The following is a 14,885-nucleotide window of genomic DNA, read 5'->3' as shown; positions in this document are numbered from 1 at the left end:
CGTGTCAGCCAGGATGGTCTCGATCTCCTGACCTCGTGATCCGCCCGCCTCGGCCTCCCAAAGTGCTGGGATTACAGGCTTGAGCCACCGCGCCCGGCCGGAAGGACCTTTCATAAGTCTCTCTCAATAAAGAATTAGTATATTATGATAAATAATAGTAAATTATGACGATAAATATTCGTAGTTCTCACTTAAGTAGAGAAACACTCAGTACTGGCAAAAGTCCCTAATAATTGTAGACTAAGTAGAATGCTGTATCGAGTCCTGACTGCAGATGACTTTGAGACTTTCAGGATTTTCCAAGCAGGTGTATGAGCCAGAATTCTTAGGAACTAGAATTATCTAACTTAGGGGAAAAGTTTTGGCGCAATAAATTCCCATGTGGATGACTACAACCAGTAACTATCCTTTATCTCAAAATCAGAGCAGGGATTTAAAATAGTGTGAACAACAGTCACTTTGAAAAACAGGTTAGGGCCAGGCACAATGGCTCACGCCTGTAATCTCAACACGTTGGGAGGCTGAGGCAAGAGGATCGGTTGAGCCCATGAGTTCAAGGAAGACCTGGCAACATAGCATAACCATATATCTATAAAAAAATGTTTAATTAGCTCTGGGCATGGTGGCATGCACCTGTGATCCCAGCTACTTAGGAGGCTTGAGGTGGGAGGATCACTTAAGCCCAGGAAGTTGAAGGTTCAGTGAGCAATGGCTCATGCCTGTAATCCGAACACTTTGCAAGGCCGAGGTGGGAGGATCTCTTGAGCCCAGGAGTGCATTACCAGCCTGAGCAACATAGCAAGACCTCATCACTTAAAAAAAGGAAAAGAAAAACAGGTTAGCAGTTCCTCAGTAAGTTAAACATGGATTGCTATATGCCTCAGCAACTCTTTGATACCTGGATATATACTCAACTGAAAAAAAATATGTCCCCGCAAAAACTCGTACACAAATGTTCAAAACAGCATTATGTGTGATAGTCAAAAAGTAGCAACAACCTAAATGTCCATCAATTGATGAATGGGTAAATAAACAAATACAGTCACACATTAGAATATTATTCAGCGGCCGGGCGCGGTGGCTCAAGCCTGTAATCCCAGCACTTTGGGAGGCCGAGGCGGGTGGATCACGAGGTCAGGAGATCGAGACCATCCTGGCTAACATGGTGAAACCCCGTCTCTACTAAAAATACAAAAATTAGCCGGGCGTGGTGGCGGGCGCCTGTAGTCTCAGCTACTTGGGAGGCTGAGGCGGGAGAATGGCGTGAACTCGGGAGGCGGAGCTTGCAGTGAGCCGAGATCACGCCACTGCACTCCAGCCTGGGAGCACAGCGAGACTCCGTCTCAAAAAAAAAAAAAAAAGAATATTATTCAGCTAGCCATTAAAAGAAATAAAGTACTGACACATGCTATGATGTGAATGAACCTTAAAAAGTTTATCCTCATCTCATTTATATGAAATACTCATAATAGACAATGGTAGTTCTTAGGACCTGAGGATAGAGGGGTTGGGGAGTAACTGCTGTTGGGCTTGGGGTTTCCATTTAGGGTAATGAAAATGTTCTAGGATAAGATAATAGTGATAGTTGAGTAACTTTGTAAGTATTCTGAAAACTTCTGAATTTTACATTTTAAAGGCGTACATTTTAAAGGTATGTGAATTTTACCAGAAAAAAAGTCTAGTTACATTGAAGGCTATAACTATGTAGAGAAAGTTGCTGTTTAATCAAGTGACTGTAACATTTCCTTGAATTAGGTTAAGTGGGTATATCCCTAGAAATGGAGGGATAGATTAAATCATGTCTCTGAAGTCCTCCTAGTTTCAAGATTTTAAGAAATCTTTTGAAATTGATGCCAAAGATATTCTTACATAGACATGGTCATGTAGTGAAAAATTATTTTTATTCATGAAGTAACAAGGAATTTCTTTTCTTTCTTTTTTTTTTTTTTTTTTCCTGAGACGGAGTCTCGCTCTGTCACCCAGGCTGGAGTGCAATGGCGCGATCTCAGCTCACCTCCGCCTCCTGAGTTCAAGCGGTTTTCCTGCCTCAGCCTCCTCAGTAGCTGGGATTACAGGCACGCGCCACCACCCCCCGGATAATTTTTGTATTTTTAGTAGAGACTGGATTTCACCATGTTGGCCGGGCTGCTGTCGAGCTCCTGACCTCGTGATCACCTTGGTCTCCCAAAGTGCTGGAATTACAGGCGTGAGCCACCGCACCCGGTCAAGGATTTTCTTTACTGATCATAGTGATTTCAGTCATACACAATGTTTCTGTACTGATGCAAATATTTTTTTGTGTTCTAAGGAAGGAATCTTTTGGCATTGGCTACTATTAGGGAGCAACTTACACTCATTGAAAACCAGCTGCAGTATCAGTACATTTTTAAGATTGCATAGTGAATGGCACATTCTTCTGGCTGAAAGTAAACAACCCATTAAATAGATGTTAGCATGTCTTTAAACTTTAGGGCAGGGGTATCCAGTCTTTTGGCTTCCCTGGGCCACATTGTAGGAAGAATTGTCTTGGGCCATGCATAAAATACACTAACACTAGTAATAGCTGATGGGCTAAAAAGAAAAAAAATTTCATAATGTTTTTTAAAAGTTTATGAATTTGTGTTGGGCCACATTCAACGCTGAGGGCCACAGATTGGACAAACTTGCTTTAGGGGTTTTTTGGTTTTGTTTGTGCTGTTTATTGAGACAGTCTCACTCTGTCACACAGGCTGTAGTGCAGTGGCACCATCTGGGCCCACTGCAGCCTCAACCTCCGTGTCTCACACCATCCTGCCTCAGCCTTGCAAGTAGTTGGAATCACAGGTGTGTGACACCATGCCCAGCTAATTATTTGTAGAGACAGGGTCTCCCTGTGTTTCCCAGGCTGGGCTCAAGTGATCTTCCCCCCCCTCCACCTCCCAAAGTGCTTAGCCACCATGCCTGGCTAAGCTTTAGAATTTTAATAAATTTATTTTAATAAATTTTAATAAAAGAAAAAAGTAAAAACACAAAGTAAGATGATATGATTCAGTGCCAAAGTTTGCCTTCTCTTCCCTTATCTTGGAAAACAATAGGGTCTTTTTGACTCTCAGTTCTGCTGATAGTTCAATATGCCCTTCAGCCAAGAGCATTAATTAACATTTGATCTGAACTTTCCCGTCTCCCTTTTTTTTTAAATTTAAAAAAACGTTAATTAAAATTTCAGAGGGAGAAGAGGATAGAACTTTAAAAATTGATTAAAATTTTCTTTTTTTTTTTTTTCTTTTTTGTTTTTTTGAGGTGGAGTCTCACTCTGTCCACTCAGGCTGGAGTGCAACCACTCAGGCTGGAGTCCCAAGTAGCTGGGACTACAGGCACCCGCCACCACGCCTGGCGAATTTTTTGTATTTTTAGTAGAGACAGGGTTTCACCCTGTTAGCCAGGATGGTCTGGATCTCCTGACCGCGTGAGCCACCACGCCCGGCCTTAAATTTTCCTTTTTTTATTTTTTGAGACAGAGTCTCTCTCTGTCACCCAGGCTAGATTGCAGTGGCACAATTTTGACTCTCACTGCAACCTCTGCCTCCCAGGTTCAAGCAATACTCCTGCCTCAGCCTCCCGAGTAGCTGGGACTACAGGTGCACGCCACCATACCCGACTAATGTTTGTGTTTTTAGTAGAGATGGGGTTACACCATGTTGGCCAGGCTGGTCTCAAACTCCTGACTTAAGTGATCTGCCCACCGTGGCCTCCCAAAGTGCTGAGATTACAGGCATGAGCCTCCACACTCAGCCGTTTTAATTTTCATTTGGAATTGGAAATACAAGAGAATTGCTAAGAAAAGTTCAACTCTACCAGATAGCAAAACATCCTAGAAAGCAACAGAAATTTAAACAATGTAGTTATGGCACAGAAGTAGACAGATAAACCTTTGGAATGGAAGAGCCTTGAAGTAGACCATTAGATATAAGGGAATTAATGTATGACAGACCTGATGCTTCAAATCAGTGGGAAAAGATGAATCATCAGCAAAGTGGTATTGAGATAACTGGCTAATCATCTAAGGAAAACACTGAACTATACATATATACAAGTAAATACCAAATGACTTAAGGAGCCACACATAAATTATCAAAGTATTAAGAAAAATAATTTTCACATAGGCAAGATCTTTTTAAGAAGTCTGTAAATACAGGAAGCCATGAAGGATATTATTGGAAATTTCATGTGGTATCTTTAAGCTTAAGCAAATGAGCCAGTAAAAATATGCTGCACCTCACTGATTGATTAAAAAATACAACTTGGCTGGCCCTGGTGGCTCACACCTGTAATCCCAGCACTTTGGGAGGCCGAGGCAGGCAGATCTCCTGAGGTCAGGAGTTCAAGACCAGCATGGTCAGCATGGTGAAACCCCATCTCTACTAAAAATACAAAAGTTAGCCTGGAGTGGTGGCACACGCCTGTAATCCCAGCTACTTTGGAGGATGAGGCAGGAGAATCACTTGAACCCGAGAGGTGGAGGTTGCAGTGAGCCGAGATAGCGCCACTGCATTCCAACCTGGGCAACAGAGCAAGACTCTGTCTCAAAAATAAATAAAAAAATAAATACAAGGTATAGCCAGGCATGAAGGCATATGCCTGTAATGTTGGCAGGTGTGCAGAGTTTGATACGGCAACATGGCGAAAATACCCCATCTCTGTGGAAAATACAAAAATGAGCCAGATGTGTTGGTGTGAGCCTGTGTTCCTGGCTACTTGGGAGGCTGAGTGAGATCTGAGCCCAGGGAGGTCGAGGTTGCAGTGAGCTGTGATGGCACCACTGCACTCCAGCCTGGGCGACAGAGTGAGACCCTGTCTCAAAACTGTTGTAAATAACAATTAGATACTGTTTTGCCCATCATACTTGTGAGAATATTTTTCCATTTATAGTATCCAGAAGGGGGAAGCAGACTTGCATACATATTACTAGTGGATATATTAATCAGTATAAACTTGGGGGAGCTTCATTTGTTAGTATTCACCACTTTTATATGTTTAGCAGTCCCACTGATTAATAAAAGTTCTTTCTTCAGGACTTGTCACGTAAGTGCACAGAAATATCTTAAAACAGGCACTCATTGTAATACAGTAATGAAAATACTGAAACCAGCCTAGGGTTTACCAGTAGAAAATTAGGTAAATAAGTTTGGTACATCCACATGAGTATAATTACAGTTCTTAAATTATATGTTGTCTACCAAATGCCTAGGAAGGCCATCAGCAACCATTCTGTTAAAGCAGGTAGCTGCCATTTTTCTTTGTTTTCAACATCCTGCTTGTTTCTTTGATGTCACTTCTCATAATTTTTGTAATTTCGTGTGTGTTAAAGATTTTTTTTTTTACTTAATGTTTAAGAAAACAAAATGTCATGCACACAGAAAAGCTAGGAAATAAAAACATGAGAACATACAGATTATTTCAGTTGTATAAGTAATTCCTTTAAATGTCTCTTTCATTACACATGCTTTTTTATGTTGCATTTGGAGGGAGGTAAATGTAGTAAGTATTGCTGCTTGGGGTTTTTCAGTTAACTCAAAATTCTGACTCTTTTTGTTGCAGTTTGCATTGAGACTCCTTGCATTCCGCCAGATACACAAAGTTCTAGGCATGGATCCATTACCGCAAATGAGCCAACGTTTTAACATCCACAACAACAGGAAACGAAGAAGGGATAGTGATGGAGTTGATGGATTTGAAGCTGAGGGGAAAAAAGACAAAAAAGATTATGATAACTTTTAAAAAGTGTCTGTAAATCTTCAGTGTTAAAAAAACAGGTGCCCATTCGTTGGCTGTTTTTCATTCATAATAATGTCTACATTGAAAAATTTATCAAGAATTTAAAGGATTTCATGGAAGAACCAAGTTTTTCTATGACATTAAAAAATGTACAGTGTTAGGTATTATTTGAATGGAAAGACACCCAAAAAAAAAAAAAAAGTGCTCCGACTAGGGGGAAAACAGTAGTTCTGATTTTTTTCCCATTATTTTGATTTTGTTTTCTGGTTGCCCTAGCTTCCCCCCTATTTTTGTGTCTTTTATTAACTAGTGCGTTGTCTTATTAAATCTTCACTGTATTTAATGCAGGATTTGTGCTTCAGTTGCTCTGTGTATTTTGATATTTTTATTTAGAGGTTTTGTTTGCTTTTTGACACTAGTTGTAAGTTACTTTGTGTTATAGATGATATCCTTTACCCCATCTTAATATTTTACAGCAGTACGTTTTTTTGTAACGTGAGACTGCAGAGTTTGTTTTTCTATATGTGAAGGATTACAACACAAAAAGTTATCCTGCCATTCGAGTGCTCAGAACTGAATGTTTCTGCAGATCTTGTGGCATTTGTCTCTAGTGTGATATATAAAGGTGTAATTAAGACAGATTTCTGTTAATCTAATCAAGTTGGCTGTTAGTTGTGCATTAGCAGTATAAAAGCTAATATATACTATATGGTCTTGCAACAGTTTTAAAGCTTCTGCATAATAATAAAAATGCATGACATTTTTGTTTTTAATAGACTTTTAAAATTATAATTTTAGGTTTAACACGTAGATCTTTGTACAGTTGACTTTTTGACATAGCAAGGCCAAAAATAACTTTCTGAATATTTTTTTCTTGTGTATAAGTGGAAAGGGCATTTTTCACATATAAGTGGGCTAACCAATATTTTCAAAAGAACTTTATCATTGTGCAACTAACAACAGTAACTAGCCCTTAATTATGGTGACAGTTCCTTATTGGTGTGTGTGAGATTACTCTAGCAACTATTTACAGTATAACACAGATGATCTTCTCCACACACCCCATCACCCAGATAATTTACAGTTCTGTTAACAGTGAGGTTGATAAAGTATTACTGATAAAAAATTAAAATTAAGATTATCTAAGGAAAAAAACAGAAAATTATTTGGTGTGGCCATCTTACATGCTTATGTCTCCTACACAAAGCTAAATATTCTAGCAGTGATGTAATGAAAAATTACATCTTACTGTTGATGTATGTATGCTCTGGTACACAGATGTCATTTTGTTGTCACAGCACTACAGTGAAATACACAAAAAATGAAATTCATATAATGACTTAAATGTATTATATGTTAGAATTGACAACATAAACTACTTTTGCTTTGAAATGATGTATGCTTCAGTAAAATCATATTCAAATTTATTGAGTACTACATCTTGTTATTCCTGACAAATGTTTGTTGCCTAAGCACATAATTTTCAGAAAATTTTGTAATTCAATACTATATTGGCTTAATTTCTTTCTAGGGTCAGAATCTTCCCCCAAAGTCTTAGAGGGCCAGGAAACCATTGGAGACCACAAGGGAAACAGAACAGGAGACTCAGCCTTTTCTCCCAGATTCGTAACATATAGATTATCTAATCTAAAAATCTGAAAAGATCAAAATCTGAAACTTTTTGAGGGCCTACATGACGTTCAAAGGAAATACTCATTGGACCATTTCCGATTTTCAGATTAGGGATACTCAACTGATATAAATATTCCAAAATCCAAAACAGTTCTGGTCCCAAGCATTTCAGCTAAGATATACTCAACCTGTACTGTCTGTTTAACTTGGACAAAACTTTTTTTCCCTTTTTAAATTTTTCTGGGTCTCATTTTACTCTTCTTTAGAGTTTTGTTTCTCACAGTTCTCTTGGAAGAATGCTGACCTGGCACGATGGCTCACACCTGTAATCCTAACACTTTTGGAAGCCGAGGCAGGCAGATCTGCTTGAGCTCGGGAGTTTGAGACCAGCCTGGGCAACATGACAAAACCGCGCCTCTACTGAAAGTACAAAAATACTGGCTGAGCGTGGTGGCACATGCCTGTAGTCTCAGCTGCTCGGGAGGCTGAGGCAGAAGGATTGCTTGAGCCTGGGAGGTCAAGGCTGCAGTGAGATCACGCCACTGCACTCCAGCCTGAGGGACAGAGTGAGATCCTGTCTTGAAAAAAAAAAAGGAATGGGAACTGACCTTTACTACATGTTGATTCTAGACCTTTACTACACATTGATTCTAGGTACCATGCTAGGTTTTTTTTTTATGTATTTTCGCATTTAAATCCCATTTAAAACTATCATAAATAAATTGTAGGCAGTATACATCGTAATTTTTTAGATGAGGAAACAAGCCCAGAATGGCTAAGTGAAGATTATACACCTTACGTCACTGTTTAAGTGACAGTTTCAAAGTTCATGGTCAGCACTTTGCCAGGCTGCTTCCTTCACCCTGCAATTACGTACTAAAGATGTTTTCAGCCCATCTGGGACCAAAATTTTGCGTTTGGTTTGAGTGTCTTCATCCAAAAATACAATTGGTACCATTTAAATTTTTTACTAAAATAATTATTTCTGTGTTTTTTACATAGCTTGTTTTCATAGCTGTTGCTAGACCCACATTAGTTATATGAAAGAGTAACTTGGATTGAATATTCCTTAGTATCCTCTGCTTTGACAGTTCTTTTGTTTTGTTGTTTTGTTTTTTGAGACAGGGTCACGCTGTGTCCCCCAGGCTGGAATGCAATAGCATGATCGTAGTTCACAGCAGCCTCGAACTCCTGGGCTCAAGCAATTCTCCTGCTTAAGCCTCCCAAGTAGCTAGGACTACAGGTGTGCGCCACTACACCCAGCTTTTTTTTTGTAGAAATGGAGACCTTGCTATATTGCCCAGGCTGGTCTTGAACTTGTAGTCTTAAGCAGTCCTTGCCCACGTTGGCCTCCCAAAGCACTGGGATTACAGGCATGAGCCACCACACCTGGCCTGATTTTTTTGTTGTTGTTTGAGACAGTTTCACTCTTGTCACCCAGGTTGGAGTTGAGTGGCGCTATCGTGGCTGACTGCAACCTCCGCCTTTCAGGTTCAAGTGATTCTCGTGCCTCAGCCTCCCAAGTAGCTGATATTACAGATGTGCACCACCACACCTGGCTAATTTTTGTATTTTTTGTAGTGACAGGGTTTTGCCATGTTGGGCAGGCTGGTCTTGTGAACTCCTGGCCTCAAGTGATCCACCTGCCTTGTTCTTCCAAAGTGCTGGGATTACAGGCTGGCCTGATTTTTTTTAAGTCAACAGTATTGAAAATAATTTTTCTGCTTCCTGAAAAAAGCAGAAGTCTTGTTTTTGCATGGTCGTTACATTATTATGTGTTACGAATTTATAAGCAGTTCCTTTAGAGGAGCCACCATTTTTTGAATTTGACAAAGCCATTTTATTAAAAAAAATTTCCCAATAAAGGACAAATACTGGCTGGGCGCGGTGGCTCATGCCTGTAATCTCAGCACTCTAGGAGGCCAGGGTGGGCGGATCACCTGAGGTCAGGAGTTCAATGTCAGCCTGGCCATGGTAAAACCCTGTGTCTACTAAAAATACAAAAATTAGCTGGGCGTGGTGGCACGTGCCTAGAATCCTAGCTACTCGGGAGGGTGAGGCAGGAGAATTGCTTGAACCCGGGAGGCGGAGGTTGCAGTGAGCCGAGATCATGCCACTGCACTCCAGCCTGGGCAACAAGAGTAAAATTCCGTCTCAAAAAAAAAAAAAAGCACAAAGGACAAATATACAAAGATGATAATGTTCATAGCAGTGGGCTGAAACTTGATTGTTCATGAGTCATCTGAGGAACATTCTAAAAGTTAAGATTTCCAGTCAGGCATGCCTGTAATCCTAACAGTTTGGGAGGCCAAGGCAGGCAGATTGCTTGAGCCCAAGAGTTCAAGACTAGCCTGGAAAATGGGCAAAACCCTGTTCTAAAAAGTTAAGCGTTCTAAACCCCAACTGCAGAGATTCTTACCGAGACAGGCCAGAAAAGCCTGAGAATCTGCCGTTTAAGATGACTTTATATTAGGTAATTTATTTGAATGGGTGGTTCATACACATGATACTTAAAAAGTTGACAGGTATAAAGTGGTACATAGCATAAAGCAAGTAGTTTCATTTACCTTACCTTCCAATTATGTTATTTCCCTTCCAAGAGGGAGTGTTGGCTCTTTGTGTGTCCTTCCACAGATGATCACTGTATGTGTTAGCATGAATGGATGCATCGTGTTTGTTGTTTACAAAAATGATAGCATACTGTGTATGATCTACACCTTGCTGCTTTTTATTTAATGTGTCTAGGAGTCTTGGAGGTTATTATGTATCAGTACACATAGAGAAACTGCATTTTTAACAATTACTATAGGATTGTTTCAAATTAGATTTTTTTTTTTTTTTTTTCTTAAATTTTATGTGGGAGACCACGCCATTGCACTCCAGCCTGGGCAACAAGAGCAAATAATCCATCACAAAAAGAAAAAAAGAAAAGCCGGGCACGGTGGCTCATGTCTATAATCTCAGCACTTTGGGAGGCTGAGGCAGGTGGATCTCCTGAGGTCAGGAGTTTGAGACCAGTCTGGCCGACATGGTGAAACCCCATCTCTACTAAAGATACAAAAATTAGCCGGACGTGGTGGCAGGCACCTGTAATCCCAGCTACTCAGGAGGCTGAGGCAGGAGAATGGCATGAACCCAGGAAGCGGAGCTTGCAGTGAGCCAAGATCGTGCCACTGCACTCCAGCCTGGGTGACAGAGCAAGACTCCGTCTCAAAAAAAAAAAAAAAAAGCCAGGCCACGGTGGCTCACACCTGAAATCTCAACACTTTGGGAGGCTGAGGCGGGCAGATGACAAGGTCAGGAGTTCGAGACCAGCCTGACCAACATGGTGAAACCCGTCTCTACTAAAGATACAAAAATTAGCCGGCTGTGGTGGCACACACCACTAATCCCAGCTACTCGGAAGGCTGAGACAGGAGAAAGCTTGAACCCAGGAGATGGAGGTTGCAGTGAGCTGAGATCGCACCACTGCACTCCAGCCTGGGCGACAGGGCGAGACTCCATCTAAAAAAATTTTTTTTAAATGTACATGGTTCTGATACAAATTGTGGATCATGCTTTAATAAATGCTGTATAGCAATGACCATAATGTACTCTACAGTGCAAAACTAAACTATATTTTAAATTTAGTATTAAGGGTATTTTGTTATCAGCCAAATCGTGTGTATGTAGTTATCAATATGTTAATTGGAACATTAAGCAAATCGTAATATCCCCATTCCCTAAGGAATTTTATTGATTACCTGTAGTCTAGGTAATTTTAGTCTTCCTTTATCTTGCTTAGTGTAATAATATTGGGTGTAAAATAAAATCTGGACATATGAAACAGTTGTATTACTAACTTAAAGTCTGAATTTTTTTTTTTTTTTTTTTTGAGAGAGTTTTGCTGTGTCCCCCAAGCTGGAGTGCAGTGGTGCAATCATCACTCACTGCAACCTCCACCTCCCAGGTTCAAGCCATTCTCCTGCTTCAGTCTCCCAAGTAGCTGGAGTTACAGGCAGGTGCCACCACGCCTGGCTGATTTTTGTATTTTTAGTAGAGACAGGGTTTCACCATGCTGTCCAGGCTGTTCTCCAGCTCCTGACCTCAAGTGATCTGCCGGCCTTGGCCTCCCAAAGTGCTGGGATTACAGGTGTGAACCATGATGCCTGGCCTGAAACATATTTTTTAACATTAATTAAGCTGATTCTATGTTAAATACAAAGCTAATATATTCACCTCATTCTAATATAATCCCAAGTGAGACATGCTACTTAATATTAAAGAAATTAGGTCTTTAGTTTGGAAAGGACTATCCAGTTTAGCAACAAACCTAATGTGAAAGCCTTTTTCTAAAAAAAGGAAGCAACCTATTGAATAAAAGTATGAAAAGGTGATTAAATTGATTGTAGGAACTGATTACTCTAAAAATACATGAAGATTAAGAGTTCAGGCTGAGTACACTGGCTCATGCCTGTAATCTCGACACTTTGGGAGGCCCAGCCGGACAGATCACCTGAGGTCAGGAGTTTGAGAACAGCCTGGCCACCATGACAAAACCTTGTCTCTACTAAAAATACAAAAATTAGCCAGCGTGGTGGTGCATGCCTGTAGGCCCAGCTACTCGGGACGCTGAGGGAAGAGAATCTCTTTAACCAAGGGGGTGGAGGTTGCAGTGAGCCAAGATCATGCCACTGCACTCCAGCCTGGGCAACAGAGCAAGACTCCATCTCAAAAAAAGAAAAATAAAAATGAGAAAACTTGATGACACAGGGCTTGTGTTTCTACATGGTAAGAATTAGCTAAAGCTGAGAGTAGGAGCCACTCCCTTTAGAAGATAAATTTTAGACAAAACCTGTTCTGAACAGTTTACCACAGCCTCCATCATTTCCTATTTGTCTACCAGGCTAACCCTGTTGGCATTTGATTTTATTATATCTCAGACCCCAGACATTTTACCTATGTGTTCTTCCAATTTAAACATGGAACCATATCTGTTAAGCTTGGGAACAATCTCTAGTTATTTTCAGTTCTAAATTTTTAAATTCTGTAATCAGGTATTTCCTATACATTAGGATATTTAATGCTCCTCCACTTAATGTAACAGCCACAGAGAAACACTTGATGCACTTTCTTCACTGATTTTTTTCAAAAGAAATATCAGGAAGGCCTGAAATTTAAGCAAGCTATAACCTTAAGGAAATCCATCCTTTCATTGGAGAGACCAAATCCATTTACCTTTTGAAAATCTCAGTCACATTGGAGTAGCCTGCCTTTCATCCTGTCTGCTCTCTGGACTAAGAGAAAGAGGTAGAAGAAAGGGCACTGGGAGTTGAAGAAAAAGAAAACATGGATGAACTAAAAGGAAAATAAGATGTTTCTAGATGACAAAATTTTTATTGTATTGTTACTGAAAAGGGGTCCCAATTTCTTGAATCTCACGCAAGAAAGAATTCTGGGCAAGTCCATAGAGTAAGGTAAAAACAAGTTTATTAGGAAAGTAAAGGAATAAAGAATGGCTACTCCATAGGCAGAGCAGCAACCTGGGCTGTTCAACTGCTTATACTTACTGTTACTTCTTGATTATATGCTAAACAAAGGGTGGATTATTCATGAGTCTTCTGGGAAAGGGGTGAGCAATTCCTGGAACTGAGGGTTTCTTCCCTTTTTAGACCATGTAGTGTAACTTCCTGACATTGCCATGGCATTTGTAAACTGTCACGGTGCTGGTAGGAGTGCCTTTTAGCATGCTAATGCATTATAATTGACGTATAATGAGCAGTGAGGATGACCAAAGGTCACTTTCATCACCATCTTGGTTTTGGTAGGATTTGGCCAGCTTCTTTACTGCATGCTGTTTTATCAGCAAGGTCTTTGTTACCTGTATCTTGTGCCAACCTCCTGTCTCTTCCTGTGACTACAAATACCTAACCTCCTGAAAATGCAGGCCCAGAGGTCTCAGCCTTATTTTACCCAGCTTCTATTCAAGATGGAGTTGTTCTAGTTTGAATGCCTCTGACATATTTCCCCTCTCCCTTTTATAAGAAAACCCTTAATCCTGAGTTCTAGAGGGACAAAGCTCCATCTTCTGTAACTTCTTCAGGGTGAATAAGGGCAATGATATTCCTGCCTAACAAATTAGGATCTCTTGTATTTGTGGTAGAGAGGCACTCAGTCAGAAAGCATCAGTGTGGTGAGGGCCATTCATAAATTTGAGTTCCGACAAAAGGTGATATCTAGAAGATTAATAAGTGTTCAATTTAAGAAACCATTCAGTAAGCTTATCCTGCACTCCTACACAAAGAATACAACAGCAATATATTCCACAACAGTAAAGCAAAATAAGTAAAATTATCCCAAGTAAACTAAATAGAAGGCTTTCCATGAACTGGGCAACTGTTGGAACCAAGCTGATACAGGGTCGCCAACTGATTCCAATATGTGCCTAGAATTGGAATACTTATCCAGACTTTTTTACGGTACCCGTCCATCTCTCTTGTTTCTTCTAAGCTGTAGCCAAAGATCACTGGTTGGTTCACAGGAATAAGCAGTCGGTCTAAATTGCAGAAAAATTAAAAACTTAAAAACTACTAGAATCTAATCACAGGTGTACCATAGTTTTTGAAACATAATTTTTTCACTTTCCAGTCTCCCATTTTTACTAAAGACAAATCATACTAAGACGGGTTTGCTTGCAAAAATAAGCTTTTTTTGAAAAGATAAATCAGGTAGAGAGAAAACAAATATACTCCAAATTTTGTTCACGGGAATATACTTTACTCAATTGTTAAAAGCTGTAAATAGTTCAAAAGAAAAGTTGCCTTGACTCTGGAAAAACAAAACAAAGGGTTACCAACATTTTAAGCAAAAGGTTAAAAAAAAAAAAAGATTACTTCCGTCTTCTATTAGTTCAGTACATGTAGTTAACTCCTGTTGATACTCATGAACATTTCAACTCTCCATGAGAGTCCTATTTTTCCTCTATTCTAATGTCACAATCTTCAAAGTTGTCAGAAACCTGCATTCAACTTTTTGAAGAGGATTAAAACAAAACAACAATAGTCTGTGGATGACAAAAACTCTTAGAACAGTCATAATTTAAGCCACAGTGGATTAGGAATTTTGGTTACCTCTGTGGCACACAATAATTTTACATAACAATTATGATTATTAATAACATACACTAAGTCATATCAGAATTTTAGGAGTTTCCCATAATTTTGGAATGCATACCAATAATGTACTTATACAAATATAGTTCAAAGAAAGCTACCATTTCATATTTGGCAATGCTTCCTATTTTTATACCAAATAAGTCAGTTTCACCTTTGCATTAATGTACTGTTAATGTTAAGCCCAATTCTATTTTTTTTTTTTTTTGAGATGGAGTCTTGCTCTGTTCCCCAGGCTGGAGTGCTGGAGTGCAGTGATGCGATCTTGGCTCACTACAAGCTCCGTCTCCCGGGTTCATGCCATTCTCCTGCCTCAGCCTCCCGAGTAGCTGGGACTATAGGGGCCCG

General features: G+C 39.9%; 1 protein-coding gene across 1 annotated transcript in view; it reads left to right on the top strand.

Moving 5' to 3' along the window:
• Positions 1-7,181, top strand: part of ZFR (zinc finger RNA binding protein) — a 64,534-nt gene extending 57,353 nt beyond the window's left edge. The window contains exon 19 of the mRNA XM_011980799.1: positions 5,578-7,181. Within this exon, the coding sequence (XP_011836189.1) occupies positions 5,578-5,757 (180 nt within the window). The 3' untranslated portion in view covers positions 5,758-7,181. The remainder of the gene's footprint in view (positions 1-5,577) is intronic.
• Positions 7,182-14,885: the final 7,704 nt, after the last annotated feature.

This window comes from Mandrillus leucophaeus, unplaced genomic scaffold, assembly GCF_000951045.1.
Source record: "Mandrillus leucophaeus isolate KB7577 unplaced genomic scaffold, Mleu.le_1.0 Scaffold218, whole genome shotgun sequence".
Classification (NCBI taxonomy): Eukaryota; Metazoa; Chordata; class Mammalia; order Primates; family Cercopithecidae; genus Mandrillus; species Mandrillus leucophaeus.
The sequence above is the reverse complement of the archived record's forward strand: the minus strand, read 5'-3'. Positions and strand labels throughout refer to the sequence as shown.